Source organism: Neodiprion virginianus, chromosome 3, assembly GCF_021901495.1.
Source record: "Neodiprion virginianus isolate iyNeoVirg1 chromosome 3, iyNeoVirg1.1, whole genome shotgun sequence".
Classification (NCBI taxonomy): domain Eukaryota; kingdom Metazoa; phylum Arthropoda; class Insecta; order Hymenoptera; family Diprionidae; genus Neodiprion; species Neodiprion virginianus.
This window is the reverse complement of record NC_060879.1, coordinates 2,791,128-2,810,167: the sequence shown is the minus strand read 5'-3', so window position 1 is coordinate 2,810,167 and position 19,040 is coordinate 2,791,128. Positions and strand designations below refer to the sequence as shown.

Here is a 19,040-nt window from a genome sequence, read left to right as displayed (position 1 = left end):
TAGAGACTAAAATTCTTTATAATTTGGTTATGAACGAGATTCTTGCCGGATGTCAAATTCGCCGACCATCGGCCGAAACCGGTCTCGTTTCGCGTGGAATATCCCATATAATATATTATACAAATAGATGATAAGCCATGACCTTCAAGCCCGTTCGATCACTCGGTGGTAACGAACGCATCGTCCACTACGCAAAATCGTGATCCGTGTCTCAAGATGAAAGTGTAATAATTGTACGTTCTCGGTGCGAGACAAAGAAAAAAAAAAAAAAAAAAAAATGAAAAAAACATCTGCGCACACTAATACGTAACATGATATAATATAATGTAACAATGCAATTAATACGTTAAAAATAACAGTCCGCACAATATTTAAATAATTGCAAAATTATAGTCGCAGGTGATATTTATAAGACATCTAACATAATCGCATCACTTCCTGCGGTTTTGTAATGTAAATTTGTCTAATCCACTTTGTCGTTAGTTAATTTCTTTCGTACTTTTATACACGTATTATACATATATTGATAATAAATATAATTCATTCATTAATCAGTGAACTTGTCAACGAACCGCGTTGAACCGCAACGTGTAATAACATGCTGATTTAATTACCGCGAGTGCAAGTCGCGTGATTTCTCGTTGATAATTATACATACGATATGTTACGTGCGTGTGCGTATATCGAAGATATTATTGTGCAAGCATGCAACAGCTGGTCGTCGTTAAGCGAAAATCGCATTCACGATGAAGTTTCCGATGATTTTTTTTTTTTTCTCTTATTATTATGTCACACGTATAATATTAATGTTATACACGCACAGATATATGCATATGATACATAAAAGTAATCGATAAGACTACGCACACGGAAATGAAACACCAGCGTGGCGTGATCCGATTTTATATAGTATACATGTACGTAAAACATATATTTATGTTTGTAGTATATATCGTTGTTATCTGTCCGTACAGAAGTAAAATTATAACGAATAACTTATCAATAGGTTTGCTTATGAAGTTTAATAACATGACATAATTGTCTGCGGCTAACGTCATGATCTTAACGTGAGAGAAGCATGTGTGACCTACGGCGATTAATCTAATCGACAAAATTCAACACCAGGCTCATGGTCAACCAATAATGCAGCAGGCTGCATCATCCGACAAAACTTTATACGTTACACTTATTTTACAGTAAATGATCAATTTCTCCTTTCACATAAAACTTAATTTCACAATAATTCGTGAATGTAGATTAAAAAAAATAAAAAAAAAAAATATTCAAAAACTTGTAACCTTATATTATTACCATATACGAGCCATTCATTCGGGCTGTAAAACTTGTACGTAATATACGTTGTATAATTGCGTTTCGTTAAAATAAAAAAAAAAAATAAAAAAATAAACAAAAATCACCGAGTCTTCTTTTTGAAAACTATAATATAATATATGCACGAATCGTCGAATATACATTATACTTGTGAGAAAAACTTACATGTATGACGCAAGTTCTTCGTGTAATTGCTTATTCGCGAATAGCGGTTGTATAGATTCACTCTTATATTTATAATGTCTGTAATTATGTTCGAAAGGCATTGACGGTTATGCGGTACATACGTATAATAATAATAATAATAATAATAATTCATCCAGAATTATTGATTATAATTTGTAATAATAGTAAACGTCTGTCATTGTTATATACCGCTCTTCGATTTAAGTTATGTAATATCTATCTTTGTGGAAATTACCAAACATTTTTCGATCTTTAATACCAAAGTTTAAAACGTATACGAAACATGAAAAAAGCATGTATATACATATGCGTATACTTGTAAATGAATAAGTAGTGCGGATAAACATTATATAATTTCGGTCGGTTTTTTTTTCCAACCACTTTTTATATTCAGTTCGTGACCGAAGCGATCTTTTCAGTATTTTTTGTAATTCTACATTGTATATCATTATTCCTTGTATTCCATAGAAAGATATCCGAATCAATAATCGAAACACCGTGTCAGGACTTTGATCTGCGCTGATGTTGATTAGTAAATAATGAAACGAAAAATAACCAGCACATAAATTGGCAAAGGAGAAGTATTAAATATTTTACTTACCTAAAAAGTTCAAGCCAATTTGAATTTACAAGGAAAAACATTAAAATAAAATGCACAAATTTAGAAACCCAAGGATAACAATATCCGTTATGTTCTATTCGTACGGTAGCGAATAGTACGAAAAAAAACAAATGATCAGTTCCATTGTATAACTTTGCAACCAATTAAAATCCGGCTCGATAGTTATACGGATTTGGAAATGATTGCAGTACCTACCTACAATATGTTTCGTATAATCACACATGATGATCAAATTATACTCACTGGATCAATTGGAAATATTTTTTTTGGCGAGCTTCGTCTACTTTTTCCCCTTTTTCTTCTTCTTCTCATTGTCCTCCTCAAGTTTCTCTAATTCCAATTCTATCGCCCTCTGCTTTTTACGACAAGTCGGTGTTTTCGCGTACCATGCTGCAGCGATTTTTGCAATTACATATTTATTAAACAATTAACGTGTATTTGCACATATTTCATCGCGTTTATTCATATCATACCCAAAAACGCGTCCTCCTCTTCACGATATACCGGATCTTTTGTACTCAGGGCATTTACTAGCTCGGCGTGAGTAAGAGGATGAACTCTGAGCTGAACCATTCTCTTGGTAGTCATCACCTTGTTCATGAATTGAAAAAACGTGCGCACGATCAAACATCGATAACAAAAGAAAACAAAAATGAAAAGAAGATAAAATCCCTGCAACCTTAATTCGTAAAATTTATCGTTTACTGTCGCGGTATAAAAATTCATATAAATCTCACCTCTTTGATCGACTGAAGAACAGTTCCCACTGTGAAACCGTCGCATATTTTCGTCATCGCTGATGTGTCGAACTGTCGGCTGATACCGGCGTACTGTAAAATAACGATTTCTTATTTTGCATGTTTTTTTTTTTTCCTCAATAAAACAAAAAACACAAGATCCGACGAAGTAAGAGATAATGAATGTTGTTCATTATTCGATAGGATTAGAATTTTATACATCGTATAATATCTTTGTTCAGCTTCATTACATTCATAACAATTTAAGCTGGATTTTAAATTATGAAATATATTTTTGCGATCGCGAGAATGACGCGCTTCGTCTTCAGGCCCAATTGAGAGTCCGCACACAGTATATACAGTACGCGACATAAGAGTCAACTGATAAACCGTGAAAAAAACACTTTAGAAAGCTTAAATTATACTTAACATTTTGTTTTTTAAAACAAACAAGCCGGAAAAATAGATTTTTCGTGATACTTTTCACCACCATGAAAAGGGATAAGACTCTGAAACTGGCAGTACCTGGCAGTCAAATGAAAAAGTTTTGAAAGAAGAATATGGAAAAAAAAAAGTGAAACACAAAAAATTGGAATATTTAGTCAACGAGAAGTGACGGCGAATATTGATTCGAGGTTGTTTATAATTGATGTTATTATTTGATGATAAAATCAGGGAATTAGCAACTCTTGACACAGACCGCAATTGAAACGCAATTAAGAATGAACGAGACGTACAGTCAGGTTAAATAGGTGAGGAAACGAGGCTTCGGCTTTTTCACTCCGTCCCGTTTCAGTACCGATAAGTTTTCTACCTGAATATACGTACCGTTCATTTCGTTCAGTTCTTGTTTCGTCTAAACGCATATTTGTCCGTGTGTCTTTTTTCTCATTCTCTGTTACTCTATTCGCTTTAGGTATTATACGCAAAACTCGGTCGTATAATAATATTCGCGTCGAGTCTAGGCTTAGGTATAAGAATCCGTCGATTTTCGATTCCTGAACTTTGCTGCACGTGTAATCACATAGCAATGTATCACCTTTATTCAAGATCAACGAAATACCGGTTAGTTATAAAACACATCGTGATTTAAATATTCATACCGCGAAAGCAGATTCGCAAATGCATACTCAGCGTAATAGTTTGTCTATGCAAATATATATCCACGGTTTCGTAAATATAATCGCTACAATAATTGTACCATATAATAACCGAAAAATAATCAGCGCAAATTGCACTTTGTCGATTTTCCCTCAATTCTTTTAATTTCTTTCTGTATTCTTTTTTAATTATTCAAAATAGACGGAAACCGGTTCTTTTTTTTTTTTTTTTTTGCTTCTTTTTCTCTGCCTAAATTTTGCACCAATTTGACAAATTGAATATATATCATTTTCAACGCATTGATTTGACGATGATGAAACGATAAATTTACATTGTCCTGATCAATTGGAAAAAAATGTAGCAAACTAAACAAACTTCACGCCGCAATAACCCGGAAATGCGAGATCGATGGTGATAATCAGACGAAATAGTTACCATGCCAAATAGGTACAATGTTTCCTTGCAATTCGTACGTTATTTAAACCACGATACCCATTTTGCTAAAACTTTCTTTTGGCCATAAATAATGAGAAGTTTTTTTTCTCTTAACGGAGTATGGAATTAACCTTGTAGAGCAGGTCCTTCCAAATTGACGACATTGTTCCGAAATCGGTGCGGGGTATGAAAATGACCTTATCGTAAGTCTGATAAAGAAGTTTCTGATCGCATTCCCAAGGACTGTTAGACGTCCCTATCATTACGACCCGATCCTCGGCGGTTATTCCCTTGACCAATTTAGGGAGATCCTTTTTGAGCCGTTTCGGATCGGTTCTGTCGGTCTTTGGTACCTTTTTAATAAAAGGCCTCTCAGCACCGTCCATGAAAATAACCGAGGGCTGAAGAAGCTTGGAGACCTGAAACGTGGTACCGCATGAATAAAACGTGAGCGACGAATTGTCTTTTTTCTTCGCCAATTTTTCTGACCTTCGATATCAAATGCAGCAGCATTATCAAGCCCGATTTCCCGGGATACTTTCCTACGATGTTGCCAGGCGTTATGTCGAACAAGGTTGCACCCAATTCTGTGCAAACCGCATTCACGAGCATTTTCTTACCGCTTCCATGCGGCCCAGCGATAAGCACCGACCTTACCAGAGGCGTCAGCTGTCTCACAACCTCGTTGCCAAGAGGGAGGATGCAGTATTCGGTCACCAGCTGCTTCACGTCGCCTGGAAGTACAATGAACCTCGGAAATTGAATATGACGAAAATTTTATTGCTAGATTTTTACCAAGGACCGGCTGACACTGGCGGTCCGAAATCGGATCAACAATTACGGTTCGTTAACATAGATTACGATTAAATATTTCGTCAGTTTCGCTGGAAATCATTGAAAACCATCTTTACAATCAAAAGTGTAAACGTCTATTATAAAGAAATCAATGGTCACCGTGTAATCGATAAGGAGTAAAAACGTTCTTCGATTATTTGGTTCATTGTGCGTATCTGTTTCAAGGATTGAGATAAAGTATTCTTACCCAGAGCAGGAAGCGGATCCTTTCCTCGTTCCCTCAGTTCGAAATTCGCGTAAGATTTTTCAGCCTTGAATTGCTCGAGCCGTACCTCGGGATGAAGTTTTATTATACCATTGGTAAGTAGTTCCTCGAATAGAGATTCCGTGCTACGATCTGGGGTGAGATCCTTTTCCTTTTTCCTCTTGTTTTTTTTTCCACTTCGACGTAGCCGCTTCTGCGTTTTCTTGCCTCGTTTACTCTTGTGTCCTCTGTCTCTGTCCACAGCGGCCTGCAAAGCCTCAATGTCGTCTGTTTCGGAAGGATTGGATGTAAAAGACTGTTGCAGAATTTACTCGTACATCGGTATAACAATAAACTACTTTCATTCGTCGCATCAATACCTTCATCAAAATTTTCTTATTTCGATTTTGGTATACCACATATACTAGGGTGGTCCTTCTCTGATTTTTATCTCAACTCTAAACTGTACCCCAAAGAAAGTCGATTCCATTCAACTCTTTCGGGGTCAAATCAAATCTACTTAACGGATTTAGATGAAATTTGGTACAGGGGGGTTTTCTTGGCTCGCTGATTACCGATCTGAACTCAAAATTTGAAAATTCAGAATGGCGGATCTGATACGGCGGAGCGAAATCCAAAAAGTCATGTTGAAATTGTTTGTTTGTTTTTTTTTTTTTTTCATACGACTCGACCTAAATGGATTGCACAAATCGCATTATTTTCTCGATTCTGCCACCTATTTAGGTGGGGGAATAAAAAAAAAATAAGTCAACTCCAATTCCGACATGGAAGAACTGAATACTTGCCAAAAGAAAAAAAAATAAAAAAATAGTAAACATTGAGATCCCATTATCCTGTGGTGCAGCTTAAAATTTACATTTCAAATCCTAGAACCTCAGCGAATTATTTCAGATTTTTATGAATAGCGTTTTCGTGATTGGTTTTACGACTATTTTTTTTTTTTTTTTCAAATTTCACCGATGGTTAAATAAAATTTGGGAAAAAAATTTGTCCGAGACACTTTTGGATCGGTAAAAATATCATTCTAAAAAATGATTAAAATCGAAGAGGGTGAGATACATAAGCTACTAATTTGACGTGGAATGCAACATGTGTACAACGTAGTACAGTATACGACAAAGATATTGTCCATTTTGTAAAATCGCACGATTAAAACCGTGGACTTGTATGTATACGAATTATAGTTACAGCTGCACTATAAAGTACGGAGAAAAAGTGTTTCATACTTCCTGTACAGAATACAAAACTCGAACGTGTGAGTTTGAATTTTATCTTTTTTTTTCTCATTCTTTCTTTCTTTCTTTCATGCATTCATTCTTCTTCTTCTCTGTCGTATGAACTTTTGTTTGCGAAATGAATCCTTGAGGAATAAAAACGACGTGACATCACTGCAGTTTCAGTAAGGATAATACAACGTACGACGCATGATCAACATATTCAACTGCGTTACCAACGTAATCGACCCGGCCGAAAAACTAGCAGTCTCTCTGAATTAATGTTCACATATGTACACACGGACAACGTGATCCCCACCCAACAGAGTTTACATAATGGCCTTTAAGATAACAACGTTATTTTTTACGGTCACTCGGGAAAAATAATATCGAATAATACCTGTAAAGGTATGAGGATAATAATAAAAATTTATTACTATATACCTACGTACATCTTTTCTTTCGGATCGAAAATTAAACCTGATCTTTCGGAGACGAACCGAAGCAACGACGGTGAGTGGCAAAAACAAAAAACAAAAAGAAAAAACAAAAAACGGACTTTGCATCGGCCGTAAGTGAGCAAAAAAAAAAAAAAGTTGTCCATTAAAACTTTACTCTCGGAATGATCGTTACGAAGCAATAATATGTTACGTAGACAGCTTGCTAAAATTTATTTTTACAGATAAGTGGAAATCTTGAAGGTCGTGGATTAAAAATGTTCATAAGATTAATATTCAGTTATATTAATTTTTAATCCGAGTCTTATGTGTATAGTGGGATACAAATATTGTATCGTTAAGGGTGAAAAAATAAAAGGGTAATCTCACCCCTCATCATCTGATCGACACCGATTCTTATCTCGTCTTCAACTTCGCGAGTTTTTTCCGCCTCGATCATATCGACGTAAGTTTCCTGCCCCGGATTATCGGACTCGTCCTTATTTTTCCACGTCTCCTGATAATCGGCGTTCGCCTGCATTATTTCCGGCAAAAAATTTGACGGCATTGGTTTAAAACCCGGATCGGACTCGTCCTCGGATTGTTCAAGGTCTCCCTCTTTTTTGGTTTTAGATTTTTTCGACTTTTTCGACTCCTTCGACGACACAGCTGTCGATTTGCTTATCGTGCTTTCCGTACCCTAAATTATATGTACACCTCGATTTTCAATCTTTTTTTATTAAAAATTTGCAATTTTTTATTTCATCATTTTGTATTCAACAATATATAGAAAAGTGGGCACCAAAATGCGTAGCATCGTTTAAAAAGTTTGTCGTCTTATTTTGCTGATTTATGTAAATCAAAATTATCTTAACTCGTCGGATAGACTTTGAAAGAAATTCAAGGATCAAGGAAACGAAAAAAAAAAAAAGCAGAGCCGTTTACCTGACGGCTAAACATAATTCTCGATCCTCCGCTTTCGGCTGATGGAAGATCTGGTATTTTACCGGTTTGTTGGTAGTAATTTTTTATCCAATTTCTTATTTCCATACGTAAATTTTCCTCGATAATAGCCCCCCGTTCTTTTCGTATCGATTCCTTGACATCGACCAATAATTTCTCGTAAACTTTTTGATATTCCGATTGTTTTTGGTGCCGGTATTGCTTGACGCGTTCTGATTGCCGAAAATTATCGGTTATCACTTGGCTTGGCTGAACCATACCTGCGATTCAAATTTTATAAATTGTTTTCAAAAGGAGAAAACAAAGAATGGAAAAAAATCAAGAAACGAATCGAAAATCGTCGAACCATCTAACCTCAAGTCTTAATTGTTGTTTTTAATTTTAGGTAAAATTGAATTATACCGATTAAAAGCATCTCTTCGATACGTCTCATGCGGATTTTTCGTCTCGTCGTGTAGCCTCTCCATACTTTTTGAATTCTCAAAGCGGCCGAGATACCGATCGAGGCATCATCGCCTTCCGCTTCTTGCCTCGCCATCGATCTTTCTTTCATTTCCCTTATTTCTTTCATAAATTGAAAACGAACGCGTCCTTGCCTCGCTCTTTCGTGTGCCTGAATCACATATTATTTATTTATAACAATTATACGCTGATAAAATCGGAATCGACAACGACGCCGATGCTGTTTTTACGTCAATCAGCTCGATAAATTCGTCTAATTTTTATCACAAGTGAATGTGATTCAGTGTAAAGAAAAAAACAGTGAAAATTTGTTTCTTTTTTTTTTGTTTTTTAAATACTCCAATAATAACAATAACGGCTTAATCGAATGATATATGAACGCTTGTATAATTTTCGTATTGTGCAATCACCGATATCGATCATCATTCGTTGATACAGTGTAATAATTGCATCCTATATGGCATATAAATCGCACGTATTATCGCGGTTACATAAATCGAGCCCAAAGATTAATTTGCATATGTATAACACGGTGTTAATCCGTCATGCGCATGCACAGATATCGTGTTCAAGCAGTAATCTAATAAGAGTTCATATTGCGCTGGTACAGTCTGGTAAAAAAAGATTCAACCAACCGAAAAGGAGGGTGTTTTGAACATTTTACGATTCGTAAAAATTAGAGTTATTATTAAATACAGAGTGAATTGGGGACGACCGAATGGTTTAACGCGCATGCGCTAAAAGATGAACAGGACTGCCAACATATTATAGGTTACATATATCGCGGCGCCCTGTCATCTGATGTTATGAATGTTGGTCATCCTGATAAAACAACCACATACGTTTTCGAATTTTAGGGCATGCGCATCAAAGCATCAAGTCGTTAGCAGTTCACTCTGTACGTTAATGACGTTAAAAATATTGTTAAGCATTTTCAACTCTGTGTAAACAGTGTTAAACGATAAAATTGTGTACATTGGTAAAATTGCTTCAAATATTTTGTTTATTCTGTTTAAGAAAATTATAAATATATATGTAGCCTTATAAATAATTCGAACGTGTTTGGCAATATGTGAAATGAAAAACATTTTCGAATCTTGATGGACAAATTTCAAATATATCAAACACTGATGTTTGTGAACACTTAATTATGAAACTACTAAAAACAAAATCATATTTAACGAAAAATAGCTATATCGTTTAAGCGATTAAAAAATGATGGAATAAAAAGAATTGAAAATTTGTCGAGAACTTTGATATATATAGAAATGAGAAACGGTAAACAGCTATGTCAAAAATGTTTGAAAATTGATAGTTAAAAAGTGTTCATACTAGGAAATAAAAAATTTGGCTATTTCCTATTCCGCATGTCAGATATGCTGTATAATTGACGTAAATTTCAATTGATCCTAGATGGATTCGAACCTGTATCAACCGTATGGCTTCAACCTCGGTCATTTTCCTTGGTGCGGGTTCTTCGTGCAAATAACCGAGGCCCCTGAGCGTATCCTCGATGAATTTTCGCCTCTCCCTAATCTCGGTCTCCCGTTCCCTGAGGAAGTAGGTGGGAACGTGAATCTCTGCCTCCTGAGGCGTGACCTCGTACTTGAGCAAAACATCGTCGTAGTAATTGTACTCTGACAAATCGACGTCGACGAGCTCGTGTTTCAGCTCCAAAACCCGGCCCACGCAGGAGTCGAGCAATTTTCTAATCAGGATCCTCTTCTGCGGCTGCACGACCTGGTCGTAACATTGGTTAAGTTTGTTGGTCACTACTATGTACCGGACGTAAAGCTCGGCCACGTTTTGTCGGGCCTTTTGCCTGTCCTTTTGGGCCTTTGAATTTTGAACCGTATTATCGGTCTGTGAAATCTCCTCGAGACTCGCCTGCGTCTCTTTCCACAACTCGTTGTACGTAACGTTGGACATTATCTTTTTCAAATTTTCTCCGAGACAATTTTTTATACTATAATATATCTTTCGCTTCTTTCAAATATTGCAGTTCACTTTGTACAAAGATCGTTGCACTGTGCTTTTAGAACGTTTTCGCGTGATCATCGCGGCGAATAGATTATTGTTTTATCGTTGCCAAGTAACCGCGGTTTCCCAACGCAACGCAACGATCTTTATTACTCCGAATCCTATATTTTAGAGCGCGGTTGATTATTCGACAGATTATACCATTAGTATAGGTATTCCCAAATAGAGTGTATACAAGTTCCTCCAAGATCGTTCTTACAGTTCCTTTTTACTAATCCCTAATCAGTCAACGACATTTTTTTCAACCTCATGCGCATGCAGCCAAATGAATTCTAATCGATTCCGATTATTTATTAGGTATTCATGTTCACCGTTTATTATTATAACCATACAAGAGAAGAAGAGAACTGATACAAAAAAAAAAAAACTCTCACCTTTTTCTTTGTTTATCGTTTAAAAAAACTTTTCGTATTCCGATGAAAATACCTTCGCAAGACGCAATCACGTCGAGCTAAATATTATATTACAGTAACAGTTAAGTCGAGTGAAATGCGATACAAATAATATTACATGCGCATGATACTTTTAAACTAACTTATTGTTAACTTCATCCCTATTATTTTCATTGTCGCGGCTTGTACAGTAATATAATTTGATGGGTCAATAAGAATCCTTTTCGACGATTTCCTTTACTGACTCTGATTACCGAAATCACGACATTCACACCTGAAAGATGTATGCAAAGTGTAATGTCGCGGTGAGTACTTAAATTTAATGCGTGAGCCATTTGACGTAGTCAGTCTCGTATTATATTATTCCTAAAGGTAGGTAAATGAATTACTTACATGCGCCATTGACGTATGTTTACTTTCTCGTGTAATGTATCGAGTACCGCGATATCATTATATAGTCGTATAATAACTTGGAAGGACCGCAACTCCAAGTCGCGCGTCATTATCGCAGATTTTCAAGTGTTTTTTTTTTTCATTTTAATCTGTTAATTTTTCTTACAACACATGCATAATATGCACCATACAACACTTGAACGTGACGTTGATTCGTTCGTTTGTTATTTATCGATTATAATCTGACATTATTGAAATGTTATTTCAACTCGATTAGTTCATGGAATTGATAATCGTTTGAAATTAAACAATTTAGCTCTCGTTTATGTAACAATCCGAATACGTTTTATCCTAAGTTATAGGATCCTGGTGAACGGTAATATAGAAGACTGATCTATAAAGTAAAACGTGTGATACGTGTAGAAATTCGAATAAACTTTCGATGTAACTAACGTTTTTTTTTTTTTTTTTTTTACTCAAAATCTCAACGCCGAGTAAACCAAATACAATGTTTTTATACAAATTCGTTAAACCGATAACGGAGAAGAAGAGTAAAACCCCTAAATGCGCGAATAAAAGGTGCTGAAAAACTGTTCACGTTGTAGCAAATTTCTATACATCTAACAAATTATAGAATTCAGCTATTTACGCTAAGCTTCCAGATTGCATTATTAAAAATCATTCTTACCGACGCCACAGTCGTTTTTAGTAATCGATTCGCGTGTTGTTGGTCTGTCGAAGGCGCCACTGACTTGACTTGATTCGACATTGTTTAACTGCAGAGAGTGGCAAGGTCAGCCATGTTGAATCACTAATTGACGCGCTAAATTCAAATTTCAACAACACAGCCAGTAAACAATTCAGATTCTCGTTTTTCTTTGCTTAAAGGAAATAATGCGGCAATCTTTGGAGAAACATCCACAACTGAATAATAATACTGTAAAAAATAGATTGCCTGTAGATAACCGAGGGTGATTTATCGTCACGTCGATGCAAGTGTATTTTTCAAAAAAGACCACGGTCACAATAAAAGTGATCACTTCTACCACTTGAGAAGCTCGCAAAGCTGTATACGTAACAGTCAAATCGCTAGCGTTATTTGTTCACCATTGAAAAAAAAACAACAAGTTACAGGCATACCGGGTGAAAACAAACTTCTCGGTGACTTAGAACTGTTTGCATGACAATCACTTACCAAGGCCAGCCCCACACATCGAGTTAATTAGGAAGAACCATTAAATTGAGTATAAATTTGGACAAATCCAAATACATGGTACGAGCCGAGCACGTTTGAACTCTTCGGCATCCCAGAATTCTGTGAGTAGCCTGAAAGTAGCGTCGCTGCAGCAGCGACGTTCACTCTGATCAGATTCTTGGAACTAAATTTCGAGCACAAAAACATGTCGGTAACGTTACCGATGAAAGTCATTTCGTGTGTCAGCGGTATTTACACTGTCAGTAAATAGAGTAAACATAGGAAACTGAAGAGACGATAAAAAAAAAAAGCGAAAAAAATATTTGCCGACCGAATACGTCCGAAGCTGACTGATCCGTTGATCGACGAGCAAGGATCATGAAGTTAGCCCTTTGACGGAATTCTGTAAGAACTGCGAGAGCTTCAGAGCGGTCTGAGTGTTCGTAGAAGGTTTCAAAACGTCACTGGCTCCGATAATTTGAAAAGAAATATAATAAACGTTGTAAATATAAATACGTTACTTGATATTGATGATGAAAGTATCATCACTAATGGCATCATCACTCGAGCTATTTGTAAATAATGTCCGTACGCTCTCAACGCAAGGTAGGAGCCAATTTGATTAGAACAAAGAATTGAGAGAACCGGGTACATAACCTCAATAGTGCTAATCGCATGATCGTTTTTTGCCTGTGAAACAGCGATAGGTGATCGGAAAATTGAAATCTAAACTTTTGAACACCGGTCGGGTAGAATTTGACCCACCGGTTGAAAAATTTCGAAGTTTCTACCGAGCAAAACTGAAGAAAATAAAAATTACATATTTTGCTCTTTATTCTGTCCTCGCGTTTTAAAAATTCTTTTCTTCATGTTCGCAGGCAACTTCAGAGAGCTCTGTGACATTATCAATAAATCTACGACCACGCTTGCAAGAAACGGGCCACATTTAGACAATGTCTTAGAAACACTTGACCTACAGCAACACTCACTGGGAATCCTAGCCGTCCTCTGCGTAAAACTTTCCCTGCCAAATGCCAACGGAGCAAACAACCCAGATGCCTACAAGCCGCTGTTGAATCAGGTCCAAGACTTCATCGTAGGATGCAACGGGGAGCAAGTCAGATTCGCCCCGGATACATGTGATAATTTTTACATTCTTGGTCACTATTTAGCTGCTTCTACGATACATCGTCATCGATGATTAACATATGGCGTATATTTTTTCAGACACAGAATTATGCCACCTTTTAAGCCAACTCTTGATAGACCTGCAAATGCCTCTGCGAGGTGTCGACCTCTTGCGCAGAGCAATACGAAAAATACAGCTGTTCGACAGCCAGCTGACATCTATACACGCAGATTTGTGCCAGCTGTGTTTACTCTCAAAGTGTTTCAAGCCTGCGCTAGAGTTTTTGGATACTGATATAACCGGTATAAGTCAAGAGGGTGGACAATTCGAGCCGAAATACTTTTTGCTATACTATTATTACGGTGGAATGATATACACGGCGTTGAAAAACTACAATCGAGCCTTGTACTTTTTTGAGGTCTGCATAACGACCCCTGCGATGTCGGTGAGCCACATAATGTTGGAGGCGTACAAAAAGTATATGCTGGTGTCGTTGATTCTTCATGGTAAAATAGTGACCATACCAAAGTATGCGAGTCAGATCGTTAACAGGTTTATCAAGCCACTGAGTCAGGGGTATCACGATATCGCGACGGCCTACTTGACCAATAGCTGCGCACAAGTTAACACTGTGATGACCAAGCACCAAGAGCTGTTTGTCAGAGATCACAACTGGGGATTGGTGAAACAAGTCCTACGCTACTTGTACAAAAAGAACATACAGAGACTCACCAAAACTTTCCTCACCCTGAGTCTTACGGACGTTGCTAGCAGGGCACAACTTCCCGGGCCCACTGAGGCTGAGCAATATATTCTAAACATGGTGAGAAGCATGCTCGATTGGCCACTCACGTCATTTTTGCTTTGCGGCTAAGCAACTTTACTAAGCGGCTGCATAATCTCTTTTTCAGATTGAAGACGGCGAGATATTTGCAACGATCAATCAGAAAGATGGAATGGTCGTGTTTCACGACGATCCCGAGAAGTATAACTCACCCGAAATGCTTGCCAGGCTTGAAAAAGAAATGGAAGCTTGCACGGAGCTCGATAAACGGGTTCTAGAGATGGAGGAAGAAGTGCTTTTGGCACCTCAATATGTGCGTAAAGTGTGCTGTCATGTAGATCAAGATGAGCCATTGACAGGTCCCGTACATACCAATGTAACCAATACCCAAGGACAGTCTAAACATAGCACTTACTCCATGTAACATACCATGATCGTGCGTTATCTTTATTAAAAAACAAAAACAAAAACAAAAAAAAAAAAACAACAAAACAAAAAATGGAAAAAAAGAAGGGAAAAATCATTTTCAAAAAGCCACATCGAGAAAAGGAAAGAAAATGTTAAAGCTCATTTCAGTTAACCATAATTAAACAGATTTGTAAAGCAAATTTTTTTGTTTACTATTATTCGCACTTTTTACAAACCTCATCGCTGATAATACAACTGCCTAATTGATATATAGTGTACTAAAAATTGTCACAGCAATTACCAATTATTTGTCTTTAGAAACTACGGTGTGTTAAATGTAAAAATAAGTCTTGTAATCTACGGATGAATTCTATGTATGGAATGTTATTTCTAACCTTTGTTTCTATTGCAACTGAAAACTGTTTTTGCAAATAAAACTAGATTCTAAGTTCAAAACTAAAATTGCATTGGCTTTTCTGAAATAAGCTTTATTTAAAGTTGCCAACGAATTATATTATACGTCAGCTTTCGTTAACAATCGATAACTACCTATTTCACCATTTCTGGTATTTATTCGGAATTTGAATTTTTTTATCAATAAATGCGTACCAAGGCACAATACTAATATATTTAATAGATATTCTGAATATTTATAGCAGGTATTTATCTAGTCAACGTTAATTTGTGAATTCACTGACTCGAAATAATATTTAATAAGCATAGTGCAGTAAATTCGCTATTCTGTATTCACTGTGAAGTCAATGTTATTTTCCAAAAGCGGCAACAGGAAACGGAAGAATTACAAGTTACAAAATACTGATTCAGTCATTGCCCAAGTTAACGAATGTTGATTGTGATTTGTAATATTCGAGATAAAAATGGAAAGTATTAATTTTGACTCACAAATTTTCTTGTAGAATTATGTAATCTAAGCATCCATTAGTTGCATCTTTTCGATGAGAAAAGTCTCAAAAAAGTTGTTGCTGATTACTTTGCTGCAGGAGTTTAGGTCGTTGCGAGGATATTTGGATCGGTGATTAACAATCACTGCACGAGGAACACGGTCAGAAGGACAAGTCCTTAAGGAAAACTGTAAAATGACATATGTTATTGAATGCACATTCGATAATGTATTTATTCAATTGCGCTCTAAGGAAAACTTGTAGGTTTTCTTTTTATTTATATTATAACAATACAAATCATCATTTATCCACCTATAATTTCATGAGGAACTCTACAAGCTCTGTGTACATTCGCTACATTCTTTACACATTAGGCACTTAATTGCACTGTAAACCTCATCGAATATATCTTTTTTTGATCTTGATCCATCGATAAATTTAACCTCGCTCAAACTACTGTCATTTATTATTTCTGACTTATGTTTCAAGTATTCTGGCCATACAATTTTTTCATAATAACCCGGAACGTCTGGTGGAAGGTACGTGCGAAGTTCTCGCCTCTTCCAGCACTCATCCTTGTCAAGGGTAATAAAATACTTTAAATTGGTCAAATCTGATATTGGTTTGTAGCTAAAAATGAGAAATCCTTCAACGATCAATACTCTCCTAGTAGTTCTACAGTTCCCATCGCCATTTCCCGTTTCAAAATCCTGAATTACTTGCAATATGTCATTGTGCATTTTTTCCATATCCAAGCTGCTGATTATGTCCATGTTAATATGATTCAATTCAGGTATAAAAGTGTGCCGTGGGCTATCTGTCGGTAGGAAATAATCATCTTGACTTATAACTACAGAGTTGGTTAACTTGGCATTTATTTCTTTAGACAGAGTCGTTTTCCCGCTGCACGTAACTCCGGATATTCCAACAATCAGCCAGTCGCTCATTGTAGTTATTTTTATTTTTCTATATTTCGCGAAGTAATCTTATCGTCTCACTTGTTGAAACCAGAATACCAATATGAAGCTACCAACAATTTATTCCACCACCACAGTTTGATAATAAAGTAAACGAAGACGCTAAACTTGGTCACTTATTCAACAAACGGTACTCCGATACTAATCCAAGAATACGATGATACTAATTTAAGTTGCATACAGCTATCTCAGGGCAGTTGGTTCATGGGCGCATACGTATGCACGTGTTATGTAACTCAATTACGTAATGTATGTTTGTTTTGTTTCATTTCCTTTTTCTTTGATGTCTTGTGCTGAAAAATTCTACCCCAATCAACAATGCAGGTACAATCCACCGAATAATAATAAATTATTGCTACTTGACGAACGCGTCACTGCATTACTTTGTTCGATTGCAATGTTGAAGGTAGGGTCTGACGTGATATAACGTAAACAATACTAAACCCCCAATAAACAAGAGACCTGATACAGCTGGTACGATGAGAGCTATATTTGATGAATAAAAAAACGACCTCAGCCAACTATCGTCGATGAAGGGCAATCCTATCACCCAGATTGTATAATAAACGAAAAAACAGAAAGCCAAAATAAGGATCACTTTACCATTTACTCTATCGCTACTGAGCATCCTATCGCCTGATCCAACAGACGGCTTATTGCAGTTATGCTACTTGATACTCCTTCTCAAACTGTTTGAAGTCTTCTTCGGTGAACGCAGTTTGCTCAGACTCTGCAGGCTCAGTTTCTTTCAGAACATAACGTCTCTTCAAAGCCCGTTTCAAAAGCTGTAATATATGAATAGCAAGGGTGACATGTAGTATTTGTATTGCAAAACCAAAACAAAATGCTAAAAAATGCTTCTTACAATAACACTTGAATTAAATATCAATATTTCTAAGGAAACATCGATGCTGAAAAATTGCAATATTACCTCACGCCAGTTTGTGAAACAAATTTTTAAAATATAAAAAGCTTCAGAAAAATACCTTTTCCGAAGTCTCAGGATCGATGCGATTACCGCTAAGCAGAAGTAGCCTCTCGATATTTTTATCTGTCTCATCAATCTTCGTGCTCAGTCTGAGCTTTGCCTCTTTAATCCCAATCTTTTTAGACCGACTTGGATAAATATTTTGTTCTACAACATCCTCAAAACAATTGTAGATATACTTGGCGAATCTTTTTTCATTGGTTAATTATCGTTCACTGAGAGACAGCCTACCTTTTTTACCCTTCTTGTTGTTATGTATCCTCTGATTTGCTGGAATCAAGTCCAGAACGCCTTCGCTTTTTTTCGCCCTTTTCTTTCTGCCTGGAACGATGATAACGTCGTATGTTTCATATTTTTCACAAGCGTGAATCCGGCAGTTAAGTCAAGTTAAGTTAGGTTAGGTTGTGTCAGTTGACACGGGTGACACATATTTACCTCGTTTCACGTCGTCGTCGTCACAGCCCAAAATTTCTAGACTCTTACGCACGAGGGATGTTGACATTTCTAGATCAGGAAGACCAGTGGATCCTTAAATTATCGGAATGTAATCGATAAATTGCATGCGGTATCGTATAACTTGTCGAACATATTAAGAGTAGAGGCGTGACTATAAAGGGAAAATTAAAATGACGTTACTTCAGCAAAAGTGCCATAAAGCACCAATTACATTGGACCCTGATTACTAAGCGCCAATCAGATTGTGACCCTTATTGCTTCTGAGCGCTATTCTGACTCGTAATGCTGTCGCCATCTAGCGGACAGAACCCTACTAATCCATTCGATTAGATTAGATTCGAAAATGCCTTGCATGGTGTAAGACACATAGGCTTATAAAGAAAGTCAATGGTAAGACCGGTAAGACACGAAGTAATTACTTCATGGTGTAAGATAAGGTGTGTTCCTGTTACGGATATTAATAAACCTGCACAGCCATCTCTAAGAACGAATCACGTTCTCCGACCATATGAAAGCCCGTTGGATTTACCATTATTCGCATTTAGAAATGTTTAGCGCCGCGTTCCTAGGTCAGTGCTGAGCGCACATTCTAAAGCACAGTTTTTAAAGTGTGAAAATCTCCACATGGGTTGTAGACAGCGCGTATATTTTCAAGATTGCTTTCCTATGGTCAGCGCAGAACGGGACGAAAATATGTCTGGTGGAAAAAAAAAAACACCGTAGCTTCTTACAATCGTGGAACGTAACATCGGCATAATGTCGCATTTCTTAGGAGAATCGTACTTATTATGTTTATAAATAAGAATAACGGGCAGAGCGGTAGCAAA

The 19,040-nt window shown here is 36.6% G+C and overlaps 4 protein-coding genes across 5 annotated transcripts; 1 reads left to right on the top strand and 3 right to left on the bottom strand.

Moving 5' to 3' along the window:
* Positions 1-2,336: 2,336 nt before the first annotated feature.
* LOC124299825 (dynein regulatory complex protein 11) lies at positions 2,337-10,478 on the bottom strand. The gene is made up of 10 exons (XM_046753206.1): positions 9,975-10,478; positions 8,490-8,700; positions 8,070-8,347; positions 7,515-7,824; positions 5,456-5,740; positions 4,903-5,147; positions 4,545-4,832; positions 2,878-2,970; positions 2,614-2,731; positions 2,337-2,530 (listed from the first exon to the last, which is right to left on the bottom strand). The coding sequence occupies exons 1-10, from the start codon at positions 10,476-10,478 to the stop codon at positions 2,421-2,423; spliced, it is 2,442 nt and encodes an 813-aa protein (XP_046609162.1). The 3' UTR covers positions 2,337-2,420.
* A 2,416-nt stretch (positions 10,479-12,894) lies between these two features.
* Positions 12,895-15,009, top strand: LOC124300359 (COP9 signalosome complex subunit 3). Its single transcript, XM_046754390.1, has 4 exons — positions 12,895-13,175; positions 13,448-13,708; positions 13,797-14,521; positions 14,610-15,009. Exons 1-4 carry the CDS (start codon positions 13,100-13,102, stop codon positions 14,904-14,906), a joined length of 1,359 nt encoding a protein of 452 aa, XP_046610346.1. The 5' UTR covers positions 12,895-13,099; the 3' UTR covers positions 14,907-15,009.
* Positions 15,010-15,997: 988 nt separating this feature from the next.
* Positions 15,998-17,513, bottom strand: LOC124300363 (nicotinamide riboside kinase 1). 2 transcript variants are annotated; one of them, XM_046754396.1, is made up of 2 exons: positions 17,373-17,513; positions 15,998-16,609 (listed from the first exon to the last, which is right to left on the bottom strand). In XM_046754396.1, exons 1-2 carry the CDS (start codon positions 17,395-17,397, stop codon positions 16,125-16,127), a joined length of 510 nt encoding a protein of 169 aa, XP_046610352.1. In that variant the 5' UTR covers positions 17,398-17,513; the 3' UTR covers positions 15,998-16,124. The 2 variants fall into 2 exon arrangements, with proteins under 2 accessions (XP_046610352.1, XP_046610351.1); XM_046754395.1 differs by lacking the exon at positions 17,373-17,513 and having other exon boundaries at positions 15,998-17,151.
* On the bottom strand, positions 17,413-18,841 carry LOC124300364 (active regulator of SIRT1-like). Its single transcript, XM_046754397.1, has 4 exons — positions 18,193-18,841; positions 17,989-18,078; positions 17,756-17,904; positions 17,413-17,554 (listed from the first exon to the last, which is right to left on the bottom strand). Exons 1-4 carry the CDS (start codon positions 18,257-18,259, stop codon positions 17,432-17,434), a joined length of 429 nt encoding a protein of 142 aa, XP_046610353.1. The 5' UTR covers positions 18,260-18,841; the 3' UTR covers positions 17,413-17,431.
* Positions 18,842-19,040: the final 199 nt, after the last annotated feature.